This window comes from Polypterus senegalus, chromosome 12, assembly GCF_016835505.1.
Source record: "Polypterus senegalus isolate Bchr_013 chromosome 12, ASM1683550v1, whole genome shotgun sequence".
Taxonomy (NCBI): domain Eukaryota; kingdom Metazoa; phylum Chordata; class Cladistia; order Polypteriformes; family Polypteridae; genus Polypterus; species Polypterus senegalus.
Window position 1 is genome coordinate 44,640,075 of NC_053165.1, and position 14,544 is coordinate 44,654,618.

At 38.1% G+C, this 14,544-nt stretch overlaps 1 protein-coding gene across 3 annotated transcripts in view; it reads right to left on the minus strand.

Annotated features, from left to right (window-relative positions):
* Positions 1-14,544, minus strand: part of mgll (monoglyceride lipase) — a 201,934-nt gene that overhangs the window by 54,055 nt on the left and 133,335 nt on the right. For all 3 annotated transcript variants that reach the window (XM_039771022.1, XM_039771020.1, XM_039771021.1), the window contains exon 6: positions 9,446-9,535. In XM_039771022.1, the coding sequence (XP_039626956.1) occupies positions 9,446-9,535 (90 nt within the window). The remainder of the gene's footprint in view (positions 1-9,445; positions 9,536-14,544) is intronic.

The window sequence follows — 14,544 nt, forward strand, 5'->3', positions numbered from 1 at the left end:
TGCCATTTGTAACACAAAAACATATTCACAGATTTTTTTTTGCATTCCTATACATGTGTTTTTATTGTGTCCTCTTCAAAAAAAATTGCACCATTAAGATTCAGATCTTTAAAGTCGCTTTATTAAATTAAGTTAAAGTGTGTGAGAAAGAACTCAAATGCATTTTCAAAATGATAAAGACAGAGTGCGTCACATAGCAAGACATAACTAACCAACAACACATCAAAGAAGAAAGTCATTCAAACCAGAGGCTGCTAACCACATGTAGCTACCTAGCTGATGATCGGTGTATGTGCCACCATCTTTACATAAAAGTATAAACTTTCATAGTTTATTGTATTGTCATAAGACTGCATGTTAGACTCAATGACAGGAAAAAAATGTGCTGTACGGATCAAAAAGGTAACCAAGAAGCAGAAATATACAGTAGCTTACTAGTCACTACCCAAAGTAGCGGGCATTCTTCGAATACATTTGTAGAATAGGTTAAGGAAGAAAGCAAGGGTTTATGTGGTTTTTAAATGGTGATCCTGTTGTTATTGCTAGCTGTCCCACCTGTAATCCATCCTGCTTCTCTATTAATGTCACTGCTCTCATGAGATGAGAATTTGCTCTTTTCAGGTCTGACTGGATTCCAGGATTGATGTTAACTCCTTGCCGGGTTGTAATGTCTGACTCAGCCTCTTACTTCAAGGTGGAGATTTCATAGTGCTTAAATGATGAAGAGTAGCTGATAAAGTTAAATATCAACCTTTTGATTCTTCTTTGTTTTGAGCTGCACTTTCACATTGATCAAGCCTCACCCAACACCCACCTGCAAAAACACACCATACTCCTTTTTATTTTCCAGTACATATAAGCAACATATAGCGTTGCCTGGTTAAATAATGTTAAATTCTGGTCATTTCGTTTGCTAGTCTGGTTTCAGTCTGTTTGGAAATTTTATCTGCTTTACACCACCAGCAGGCCCGCCGCCAGAAATATTTGGGTCCCAGACAACTGGGTACGTGTGGGCCCCTCTGCCTTCCCCCGGGTCCCCACATGCCAAAACCTTCAAATACGTATACAAAATGATCGAAATGTAGTTTATCAGACAGCGACAAAGCTGCATTTATGAATACCATACTTGATGAGTTAAGCCTTCTCGCACATCAAAGTTTGACTGCGAGAAGGAAAGCCAGTGCTAACGGAAGCTCGTAGCGGAATTGAAACAATACATTAATGAGATAGGCCTGTGTATTATCTAACGTGTAACGGTACAATTATACCAATGGTGTGGTTTAAATGAAGAAAATGGATGTTCTCGAGTGGCCTAGACACAGGACAGATGTTAACGACATCGGACATGAGACCTAAAGAAGGGTCTCCATCGTCACTCTCTATCAATCCTGGCAATACTGCAATGAAATGGAGTAACATCTGAACATTTTAATATATACTAACGGTTAGGGTTATCTGCTTGGTGTACAATCAGTATGGTAACTTGCTGTATCAAACTTCAAAGTTTTCAAAAAATCCGGAATCTTTAGTGATACACACAAAACCAACGCACACTCGTCACCGCTTTAAAAGCAACAATAAACACCCAAGCGAATGAATTATCAAACTACTGAGACGGACTTCTACTACACCATACACGTCAACATCCACGATAGTGCACAACAATATCACTGTTGTCTGAGAGAGAACAGCGCCTGTGTGTGTGAAACAGAAGTGTTCAATTACAGCGGCGAAGTCAATCCATTATCCACGTACCCTGTAGTACAGCACACATACCACTCAGCGTCAAGCTAAAGGATATCGGCGTCGGCTCTCCTTTGTCTTTGAGAAGCGTGCCGCTGCCGGCCCCCTTTGACAAGCGTGTTTCACACGACACGAGCACGATATCTACTTGCGTGGCGCGTGAGGCTATTAAAACACTCACTTGTATTGTTGTAAGCTAAATGATTAAAATTTACTATTACATGTAACTTGAATAATTTTCAAATATATATCTACGCGCACAACATCAGCATAAAAAAAATCAAGTGTGAAGGGGCCCCCTTTTGTGCCCCCCTGGCGGTGGGCCTGCCAGCAGGTGGCACTACTGTGCAAACTTTAGCACACAGTAAAAAACACTGGGACCCCCAGGGTCAAAATTTTGGCTTCCAAATAGTCTATTTTGTCTGTATGCCCCTAGACAGCAACTGTGCAATATCTGGTCCAGATGAGGCAAAGGGTGTGGGCTTGTATAGGGAACAGCGGCCATACCACATGCAATTCAGAACTGATTATCCACAAGAAGCTAAGCGCGTTCAGACCCGGCCAATACTTTGATGGGAGACCAATCAGGAAAAACTTGGGTTGCTGCTGGAAGAGGTTTTAGCGAGGACCAGCAGGGGGCGCTTACTCTGTGGTCTCAATGTGTAAAAAAGACACCATCCTTTGACCGAGGTGCAAAATCAAAGCCCAGACTCTTTATGGTCCCTGGCTATTCTTCGTAAAGAGTAGGGTTTATCGCAATGTTCTGGCTGAATTGCTCATCACGGCCTTGTCATTCTGGCCCCCTAATCATGACCTGTCTATCTCTCACACCTTCACCACCTAACAGCTAATGTGTGGTGAGCATGCTGATGCAAAAATGGCTGCTGTTGCATCATCCTGGTAGATGCTGCACATTACTAGTGATTGAAGTGGCTCCCCATTCACTATGTGAAGTGCTTTGAGTAGTACGATAAGCACTAAATAAATGTAAAGATTATACACATTATATACACATAAGGATGGTGTAAGGTCACAAAATAACTTCAGCTGTTTGTTGGTATGATAATTACCAAATAGATCCGGAACTTTTTCAAAGAGAAAGTAACTAAAAGAAATCACAACTCAGATCATACTGTATGCATTAAGCAAAATTAAACCATAATTATAAATTTTAATAATCAGACCATATTTTATATAGCTCCTTTCATTGACAACTTCTGCTTTCATGACACTGACTTGTGCATATTCAACGTTTTGTTTCTCGGAGCAGATTTCCTATTTGCACTCACATATGGCAGAGCTGATAATCACGTTTCCAGATGCACGTTAGATATCACATAAACTGGTACTATAATGCCTGTTTAAAGCAACAATTTCATTGGCAGACTAATCTTCTTTATTAGTTCTGCCACACGAACCCCTGATAAATAACACATAGCTCTGATTTTTCAATTTGTTGCCACTGCAATTTATCTACCTTCAATTTACATCCCAATCTAAATGCAAACAATAACTCCGCATGTAAAGCATCATTAAAAAGGCCTTTGGGATTTCAAAATAATTTTTCTCTTTAAATATTTCTAACTAAAAAGTGCAAATGTTTGCAATACCTAGTTAGTAAGTCTACATTTCAGTACTAATTTATACTTTTCAAAGCTGTTGTGGTAGGACATCTCTAGCCTGACTCCCTTCTCTAATGGGGGCATCATTCAAGTGGAATAGCAGGGTGTTACGATACTCTCTATTTTTTTCTGAGATGATGTTATTTTTTTTTAAAATGGCAGTTGCTTGTGTCTTAGCTTTCCGTACGTATAAACTGAAGTAACTTAAAACAACTACAAAGTGAATGACAGGTGAGGCTAATCTGTTAATCCACCCGCATTCTTGGATAACAAAACGTGCAGGTTGGGTTAGGCTACGGGTCAAACAATACAATTGTTTGCAAAGCTACAAATAAAGCGCAATGAAACATATTTTGCCACCCAAATATTTTAAAATTGTATTGTGTCATATTTAAAATTACAATGCATTAATGAAAATTTTTTTTCACCTGATCTACAGAACAGTGTACATCAAAAAACAAAACTGTAAACCTTTCAATAATTTGTTAAAAAGGAAAAATCAGAATTGTGCTATCGTGTGTATTCATACCCTTTGTAAAATCAAGGCTCCATGTGCATTACTTTACCAGCTCTCCCACTTTGTACCTGCATTGCAAATGGATGAATCTGCTGTTCTCAATCAATTTATGAGGATAAATACATCTTCTCCTGGTGAGGTCCAACAATATAGTACAGATGTTCCAAAACGAAAACCAAAGCAAAGAGCATTTAAATCAAGTCGGGGTATAATTATAGAGAAACACAGATCTGCAGAAGGGTGCAAGACCATCTCAAAGACATCGATCAAACCTCGGAGCTCAGTGCAGCCCATCACACAGAAGTGGAAAACTGTGAAGCTACAGCCACACAGTCAAGGTCAGGCTGCCACTCTAAACTTAAAACAGCACTTGGTCAGAGAAGTCAGAGAATGCATTTGGAGAAGATAAGATGTCGATGACTAATCAATCTCCAAGGCATTGCACAAATATATGCCTTTATGGAAGAGTGGCAGGCAAGTAAGAGACCCAGGCTGAAGACATATAAAATATATTAGCTCCTAAATAATTTGCCAAATGATTCCTGGAAGACACTGTAAAGACACGGCTTCTAATGAGGCTGAAGTTGAGATTTTTTGGCTTGAATTTTAAGTGTTATGAGTGGCATACATCTTAGATCGTGTATCAGCCAGGTAACACTGTCCCCACTGTAATATGTTGCAATAGAAGCATTATGTTGTGTGTAGCTGAAGCTACTGGCAATCAGGCTAGGATTAATGGTAAGATAAATTCTAAATAATACAGACAGATCCTGGAGAAAAACCTGCTCCCCTCTGCATAAAAAGCTTAAACTGGCGAGGAAGTTTGTCTTTGAGTAGAACAAAGAACACTGCCAGAAGAGCAATGGTGTGGTTTAAATGAAGAAAATGGATGTTCTCGAGTGGCCTAGACACAGGACAGATGTTAACGACATCGGACAGGAGACCTAAAGAAGGGTCTCCATCGTCACTCTCTATCTATCCTGGCAATACTGCAAGAAGATCTGGGCGAAGACTTGGTTCATTCAACAACAGTATGAAGGATATAAATACTTACAAGCTATTGACATTTCAGGTTTTGGAATTTTTAAATGGTGTTTGATTTATAATTAAAAGTTTCTAGTTAAACTGATCAAAATCCCAGGTTGTAACAATAATTTATATGAAAATACTTTTTTCAAGAAATGCAGATGGGTCTCCTCAATATCCATTGAGATATAAAAACGTCCTCCGCCTTGAACCATTCTTATTAGAGATTAGACTTCATTTTTATTTCTAAACCTCTCACCTTCTTTCTTCTTATCAGTCACCCATTGTTGTGCAATAATGGATATTTATCCTTCACTGCTGTCATCTCTTATTGTCAGTTAGAGTTTTTAGCACACCTTTCCTGCACAATAAAGAATTTGGTGAATGTTTGCCTCTAGGCTTGAAGATTTATTAACATTAACATTGGCCATTAAAATTTTTGTTATCCGCTTTACAATTGGTTGTACTAGCAACTTGGCTCGTGCATGCGGGCAAAAAATCTTTGAAGTTGTTCAACAACTAAGTTTAGAGTGGCAGCCTGACCTTGACAGTGTGGCTGTAGTTTCTTGCTTTTTGGCTTTGCAGTAAACTCGCTCTTGCGTGGTGAGTGCAGAGGATGAACTTTTTCATGTCAGGTCTGAATTAAACTGCTTCAGATGATTTACTGCTTTACTGATTTGAAACTCACTGCACTCAAGCTCAAGTTATTTAATGGGAGTGAATGGTGTTTACGATTAAGGAAATCTGAGGCATTTGCGACTGTTTCATTGATTTAAAATAAATCTGTAACCCTCGGTAACAACTATGTGGATATAAAACTTGCTTTGCAAAATTTTATTGTGATTGTTTTACTGAAATCATACCGTTCCGGAAATTCTTTTTTTTTTTTTTAATTTTGACCCTTTCAATAGATGATGCCTGTGAATTGTATTCCCCAGTTACATCATCAGAACTCTACAAAGCTGTAGATTCCTGAAGTTCTGGACAATCACCAGGACCTGATCCTTTCTGCCCTTTCGAATCCACTAGTACCATTTATATGCAGATGTGAACTCAGCGATTTCCTCCCACAATCTGAACCCCCCAATTTATTCAGCTTTGATTAAACTAGCCTTACAATAGGGAAAGAGGCCTTCTGACAGTTGTTATTATCATCCTACCTCCCTGAACAATTTTGATGCAGAGTTGTTAGTTTCACCCGATCATCCCCACTAAGCAGATAAAATTTGTCCCAAGTAAGCAAATAACATTCGTCGCCTTCTACAAATTATATGTAGATGTAACCCCTATGCAAGATATCCCAAGCTGATGCTCTGCTGGTTCTTGATGTAGAGGAGCCTTTTGACCACATGGATTTCAATTTTATATGTAAAGTCACACACATAATGAGTTTTGATGAGAGCAGAATGAATTTGATGAAGAGATTATAGCCCTACCACAAGGCATTCATTCTTACCAGCCCAACTATTTCTCAACCCTTTGGGGATTACAAAAGGTGCCACAGAGGGCTATCTGTTATCTCCTTTATTTTTGAATATCTCACTTGAGCTGAGGTGGTTCATCAGGTAGTGGGTGTGACAACATACTGTATCAGCACATGCCCTCAACCCCTTTCTCTCACTTGAGCCTCTTAATATTGCTTTTTGTCGTTTTGACTTCTTCTCCCCTATTGAAGCTCATGGCTCATACTATAGAATTTCTTTAAATGCTCACAATATGTTGCTCTTTGATGATAATGCTCCTTCTTGTCTCTCTTTCATCCTTGGTTTGTTTAGGTCCTTTGAAATCTTGTCTAGCTATAAAATCAGTTGGACAAAGTCTCCTTGCCTTCTGCTAAATTCTCTATGCTGTCAGTTGGTCCTTCTGCCATACAGCTTTCCTTCAGCTGTCTCATTGAAGTATTTGGACATTCACATGTCTCCTTTTCTGTGGGACACTGTTTCATTGAAATACCACTGCATCAAGGAGTCCTTTTCCTCACTGTCATTTCTTCCACTGTTTTTCTATTCTAGATTAGCAATTATTAAAATAAACATAGTCCCATGTTTTAACTTTGTCAGTGGCACCTCCAAACCCCTCGCCTCCCAAATATTTTGGTCAGAAGTCAGATCTGTTTTGCTGTCTGCCTTTCTGTGGAATGATAAGAAACCTTCCATTAAACACTCCATTTCAATTTGCGATAAGTTTGAAAAGGGAAATCTCTGCTAGTTCTAAAGTTATAGCACTGGACGCTTCCTCTTTAATCTGTATAAAGTTGGATAAATCCTCCCACAAATCTACAATACTAGTTCCCTATTGAACCCAACATGGTTTCCCCAAGATCACTCTCTGCTTTCCCTTCACTTCTTTAAAATTAACGCCACATCCACTTAGTTTAAGTCCTTTTGTCTTATACTATAATTCAGAAGTATAAAAAGCAACCTTATCACAAAACCGCAGGTAATGCTACACACTGAAAATTTCCCTATTGCTTGCTGCAACAAACAAATTGTCTCATATTTAAATTTATATCAAATATCTAGCTATACACCTATACCTATATATAGTGCTAGGGGGCACTGACCCCTGCTCACTTCGCTTGCCAACCCCCAGGTGGGCGCTATGTGCTAGCCACTTCACGGATCTGCCGGAAGCGGATGTACAATTTAAACAGATTGTTATTTTCATGGGAATTGTTACATATGCATAATAGAACTAACTATTTTAAATTGCAGCGAGTAATTAACCATATTAAAAAATAGTAAAACGTAATAAATTGAAAGAAAATTATGTTTCATGTTGCATTAGCGGAATTTGTTGAGTTATACATTTTCGTTCCATTTGGCTATGAAATTAACACAAAAATACTTTTTAAACTTATACTTTTACTGTAAAACTTCCATAAAAAATATTTTTTTAATTAACTTTTTGTCAATATTGCATTGAATTTTGATTCCGTGTTTGGATTTACATTGTGACAATGCAACGTATAACTGCCCGTGAGTGAATATTGTTTCTTTCTCTCTAATAAATAAAACGACTTTTTCGAATGTTTATCCCTGTGATTTGTTAATTGTCATAGCAAAAGTTATTCTAACAGGAAAATGTAAATGTTTTAATACTGTCACACACGTGCGCATAGGAGGACGTTGTGTGCACCAAGTAAAGGTAATTCCACGCCAGGCCAGGGGGGGGCGGAGTGCATTAAACCTTTTCCTACTATCTTTGCAGACCAGCCGCGGGAAAACCTTTCTGAAACAAGATCGTCACTTCCAGTTCCGGGGCCTAGGAAAATGTCACTTCCGGTTCCGGCCCCTAGAGGAATGTCACTTCCGGTTCCGGTGCCTGAAACATCACTTCCTGTCTGACCATTTAAAACCGCCATTTCTCACAACCTTCAGCAGTTCAGTCTTGGACTCTCAACAGTCAACTTCATTGTTGCATGAAGCTAAATCCTTTGCAGCTAGGAATATTATACGGGTGGCTGCCCCAACCTTTTTTTACGTGTGTCAAGTCTCATCCTTTTACAATACGAATGGCATATCAAGATCTCCTTTGGTGTCTAATGTTATCTTGGGAAGATATACTACATTACCTTTCTTGTCGCCTGTTAAAATTTGACACATCACTGCCATGTAACCGATCGTCAATTTAAGCATTCATTTGTTTGACTTCATCGTTTCTCAGTGCTAGGATTGCCCGTGTACTCATTTCTTCAGTTGATAACCTTTCTGTTGTTGAAATTCTTCGATAAAGATTGGACATAATAAGTCCTCTCTTATTGTGAACTTAAAGTGAGGAAAAATCAAAAATTTATAAGAGCTTAGAGCGCAGGAACTGTCTCTGACAAAAGCATTCATACAAGTGAGAGGTGAGAGGACCGTGGGAGTGGTTGAAAATGGTTGAGAGGAGGATGGGACTTGAAACAAATCTCTTGCCAATAGTCTCGTCTTGCGGGACTTGACAAAATCTCTCGTCTCAACATTTTCTTTTATAATAGAGAGATGTCCAAATCTAGCTATACATCAGTATGACATATACTGCATATTACCTGACACAGCTTTGTTTATTGCAAGTACTGAGTTAAGTTGTATTATTTAACAGCAAGTCATAGCAATGTTGGAAAAAAAGAACTTATTTATTTTATTTCAAACAAATACACCTAATGTAATTTTCTCCTATTTTAAATGATGAACACAATAAAATATGTTACACTGTAAATTAGGCAGGTGATAATCAGGCCTGCTGTGCATGTAGATTAAATGAAGCGAGAATATTCTTACTCAGAATATTGTTAAGATAGTGGGAAGAGAACTACAGGAATTTCTGAACAATGTTATTAATAACTTTATTTTGTGAATGAAACAAGTGTTAGACCAAAGTGTAGAATGTCAGAACCTGAACATAGAAGACTCCTTCTTGTTGGAGAGCATAATTCAAGAGATCTCATGTTTTAGTAACTATTAGAGAAGAGTCTGGTGTGTTTTTCACATGCATGAAATCTCATTTAATTAAAGATACATAAAATGAAGTATAAACAGATGAACATTAAATATACCTCTTTTTGATCTCGTGATACCCATTTTGAATCAATCTGCCCCAAAGTTAGACTTGGAAGTAAATGATTAAGAAGCTTGGCCAGAAAGACCTACAAGAAAGAAAACAAGAAAAAAGTTGGGGAAATGTTCAGTTCAGTCATAAACAACAGAGTTTAAAAACTTCAAGAATCTGTATATTTATTTTTATTTCATATATGACATATACTTTTAAAGTGATGCAGCAAATAGTGCTATGATGTTATCAGGCAGGGGTCTTTAATTACAATATGATTAACTGAATCATCATTATTGTTGCCTCGCTACTGCACTGGCCTGGTTTAGCAACGCTAGCCACGTCATGTCAGGGCTTGGGTTTCCTGATATGCGTATGGATTTATCGTTATTTACACGCAACCATTGCCCACCACAAGAAGTTATCAATCATTGGCATTACAGCTACCATGCTGCTGTTGCCAGCATTTAACATCAGACAACAGAATAGGACGAAAAGACCAATTATTTTTAGACCCCTGTTTGGTATTTTTATTATCATTTTATATTTTTTGAGCCTTCTCCTGTATATTTTGCCTATTTTTACATTTTTCATTTTGTGCCCAGCTACTCAACAGACACACAGAAACAATTGCCCTTTCATTAAAGTGGATGAGCTGATTTCTGTTCATCCAGCAGTTACTCTCTGTCGAACATATTCAGCGTTAACATTTGCTGAACATTATCTATTGGAATGTATTTTGTAATGCATGTAGTAATAAAATGCATTGCTTTTTTATTCCAACAGATGGTGTATCATAAACAGCAGCATTGTTTTTATTACTCCCATACCAAACGACATATAACACAGACACCGCAACTGGATGGACACACAAACACAGACATTTGTCCTTCTATTACGGTAGGCAGTTCTGCAGTAACTGACCAAAATTAATTTTGAAAGCAGTGAATTACAGTTTTATCCATCCATCCATCCATTTTCTAACCTGCTGAATCCAAATACAGGGTCACGGGGGTCTGCTGGAGCCAATCCCAGCCAACACAGGGCACAAGGCAGGAACCAATCCCAGGCAGGGCGCCAACCCACCGCAGGACACACACAAACACACCAGGACCAATTTAGAATCGCCAATCCACCTAACCTGCATGTCTTTGGATTGTGGGAGGAAACCGGAGCGCCCGGAGGAAACCCACGCAGACAACGGGAGAACATGCAAACTCCACGCAGGGAGGACCCGGGAAGCAAACCCGGGTCTCCTAACTGCGAGGCAGCAGCGCTACCACTGCGCCACCGTGCCACCCTTATATCAGTTTTATTCAACTTATATTCATCAAAGCTATTAACATTTATTAATTACATTTGCCATTACAATAATCCAGTGGTTGTTAACCTTTTTCAAATTATACCCCTTTCATGAGGAGGCTCAAATGCATGTGAGCATCTGTTTTCCATTGAGGTCTATAAAAAGCTTCTCACTGGCTATTTAACTTCAACAGATCCGTAAGTGTGCTAAAGGCCTGCTGGTGATTTTTCTCCTCAGTGTGACTTTATCTTTCTAACAGCATGTGGTGTTGCACAGTAGCATTCCACATCAAGCCCCCCGAGTAACTTGGCTATTTTTGTGTACACGTTGTCTAACATCTCTAGCATAGCTACGCTTTGAGCGACTACCAGGTGATTCCAAAATTGAGCACAGCAATTAACAGCTATTTCAATATATTTTATAAATGTATTTGTTATTTATTGGAAATATTTTTTCTATTTTAGAGTTTATTCTTGATGTTGAATAACATGTCCAGGGGTGTGGAAATCAAATTTGTTTCTACTTGTCCATGGACAAGTAAACTTAGAAAATCCACTTGTCCGCCAGTTAAATTCACTTGCCCATAAACAAATAACAAAAGTGAAAAATAGTTTATTTTTTCTGATCTCTTTTATTGATACCAAAACTGCCTTCCATTTTAAAACTGAAAAAAATTCTTTCAGGGAGTAGTATTTTGCCACCTTGCTCTAGAACATTATATAAAAGATTCCCTTCTTTTAACTGGCTAATAAACAATGCCTTCATTATAGCTACACTAGTTCTTTTTTCATATATTACAGTTACATAACAGAACACTGTCCTGATTCATTTTCTGCCATGTTCTTCAGCTTTTGTGTTACAACATCTTTTCCCCCTCAAGAATCTTTACCAACTCAGTCAGCATGGGCTGAGTGCTGTTCATTTCTTCTTGAGCTGAACTGCATGGTTCCTGGACTGATGGTTCTGCAGAAGTGGATGCTGATGCCTTTTCAGGTTTTTTATGAGTGATGTGTCTGTTGCCAGGTGACAGCCAGAATTCCACAGCTGGTCGTGGGTCAAACTCTTCTAAATAAGCAGTATTGAACAGCCTAGCATAACGCTCAACCTCCGAGCATTCAGCTTTAGAAAACGCTTTTTCAATTGAACCAACTTTTTTCTTACCTTTAGACTCTTGTCTCTATCTGACGTACTAAACCCCCAGTTCCTATCCTTTTTCTTTCTGCACATAACCAATCACCACACGATAAACGTATTTGTGAAATTAAAGCTAGTTATAACAGACCTCTGAATGGATGGCATAATTAAACATGTATAACGAAAATTGATTTTAAACCTCTGAAAACTGAGGTCTAGGTTTTAATTTCACAAAGACGCTTATCGTGTGGTGATTGGTTATATGGAGAAAGACAAAGGCTAGGAACTGGGGGTTTAGTACGTACGATAGACACAGCAAACATGCAATAAAGAACGCCTGCTCAGAAAAACATCCATTGAATTCTTCGTTCGTATCTCCGACCTCCAGATGACGAACCCAACATTTACACAATATTTCAGTTAAACCTGTGCGATACCCATTCAAATACAGTATCCAGTTTTTTGGAGCCTCGTCACACCTGCCATAAACTTCTCTACACTGAACGTAGACCTGAGAACCCCATAATGCAAGGGAGCAGCACTATAGTCACGCCACCCATGTCTAATACATGCTTTAATGCATTTCATCGTGAAAAAGATATCAAGTATTTATCTTAGTATTCTGAATGTTCATTGAGCAGGAATATCATGAAGTCAATGTGCGGCGATTGCTGCTGGCGCCTCTCACTGCAAGAGAAAGTCAGTTTAAGAAGCGCAGAGATTAACAACTGGGTCGGGAACACTTAATATAAAGCATTTAATGTGCTACATTAATTTATGACGGGGTTTGAGAAAATCTAGTAAATGAAACATTCATTTTAAGATGAAATTTAGTTTGCGACATTCAACTGACAAAATAAACTACGAGAATAAAGTCAACATGTCGACTTTAATCTCGACATTTACATTTTTTTGTCTTCACTGTATCCGTATTATTTTCAGTGGCTTTAGTACACTTCCTTAGGTTTCTCAAGGCCTGCTGTGCCAGTTTTAATCAAGAAATGATCAATTTCTCATCCGCGATGCTACATGCTTCAGTTTCAACAACAAGCATATAGCGAGAACATGCGTACCGCAGTGCATTATGGGTTACGCAGGTAATTCCTAATAGCGTATTCGAAATTCAGCAAGAGGTTACATTTCCAAAGAAGTAAATATTACCGATGTTGTCGGGAAAAAAAATAATCGCGTCTAAGTGAAGATTTTTATTGATATTTCATAACATTTGGAAACCGTTAGAATGTTTTCTTTATTTTTAAAAAAACTGACAGCGCGAAACCAACTTGTTTTATTTGAAAAATTCTCTAATCAAAAATGATCTATAGACAGCTCATCAAAATTGATGTCACGCAATAAATTTCTTAACTCCTCAATATATCACAACCTATGCGAAATCGCAAATTCCAGAAAAGATCAAATGCCTAACAAGCTTTATGTGGCGAAAACAATTGCACTGTAGGTGAAATGACCGCATTTTTATGTAGAAAAAATTAATTTTATTAATAATATATAAAAGATATCGATTATAATGAAAAATCATGTCGGCATGAAAAAAAAGACCGCATCTCCAAGCGTGTAAATAGTAGGGTAAAATACTTGTGTAAGACCACAAGAGTGCTTCCCCTTTGAAAAATCAGCCATCATTTTGTAAACAATATTGAATACCAATTTGAGACGTGAAGAACATGCCTAAGTAAACTGTTTCCGCATGAAGTACGTACCCAAATGTTTAAAATTTGAAAGTAGTGGTAAAAATGTGCCCTGAACTGCACATTTAATTCTTTTTTCTCCAGAAAAATTGCACTTGTCCGCGGACAACTGAAACCAGAAAACACGCTTGTCCGACGGTCAATTTACCCGTGTCGGACAAGTCGGGCGTTGGATTTCCGCACCCCTGATGTCTGGAAAAATGAGCAACCCACTGATTTGTTTTTGTGTAATAAAAAAGTAACAAATCAAATGTTCTCAAAACTAAATATGGAAACCGAATATAAAATAAGTTAGTAAAGAATCTCACATACAGTATGTTTACTTCAGCTTACAGTGGCGTGGTGTTCTATTGACCGTGTTGATAAACGTATTATAAAACCAAGCCTCTGTTCTTTTCATTTTATTTTCCTGTTAGGCAGGGGAGGGCAAAGTCAGTCCTGGAGGGCCGCAGTGGCTGCAGGTTTTTGCAACAACCCAGTTGCTTAATTAGAAAACAATTCCTGCCAATAATTCAATTTCATGTCTTGTTAGTGTTTTAACTCTGCCACGTCAGGCCATTCTCATATCCTAGATTTTTATTTCTTTCTAATGATATCATCGAAATGATATGAAGTCTAAAATGTATGAATAATATTCTATCTTTCACTTTTTTCTCGTCACTTTCCTCCGAAGTATTTAATTAAACCAAATAGTGCACAATACACACAGGTGTAAATTGAAATAAGCAAAAATGGAGAAATGCTGCTTTCTTTTGTCATTTGAATCTTAGCTAATAAAAAGCCATTACAAAACCAAGAGAACAGCCGTTGAAGACTAAAATAAGCAATAAGGGTTCAAAATCCTTATGAACGAGGCAACTAAAATGAAGCAGAAGAGTTACTTGAGCAATAAATGCTTCTTAATCAGCAACTGGGTTGCAACAAAAACCTGCAGCCACTGCGGCCCTCCAGGAATGACTT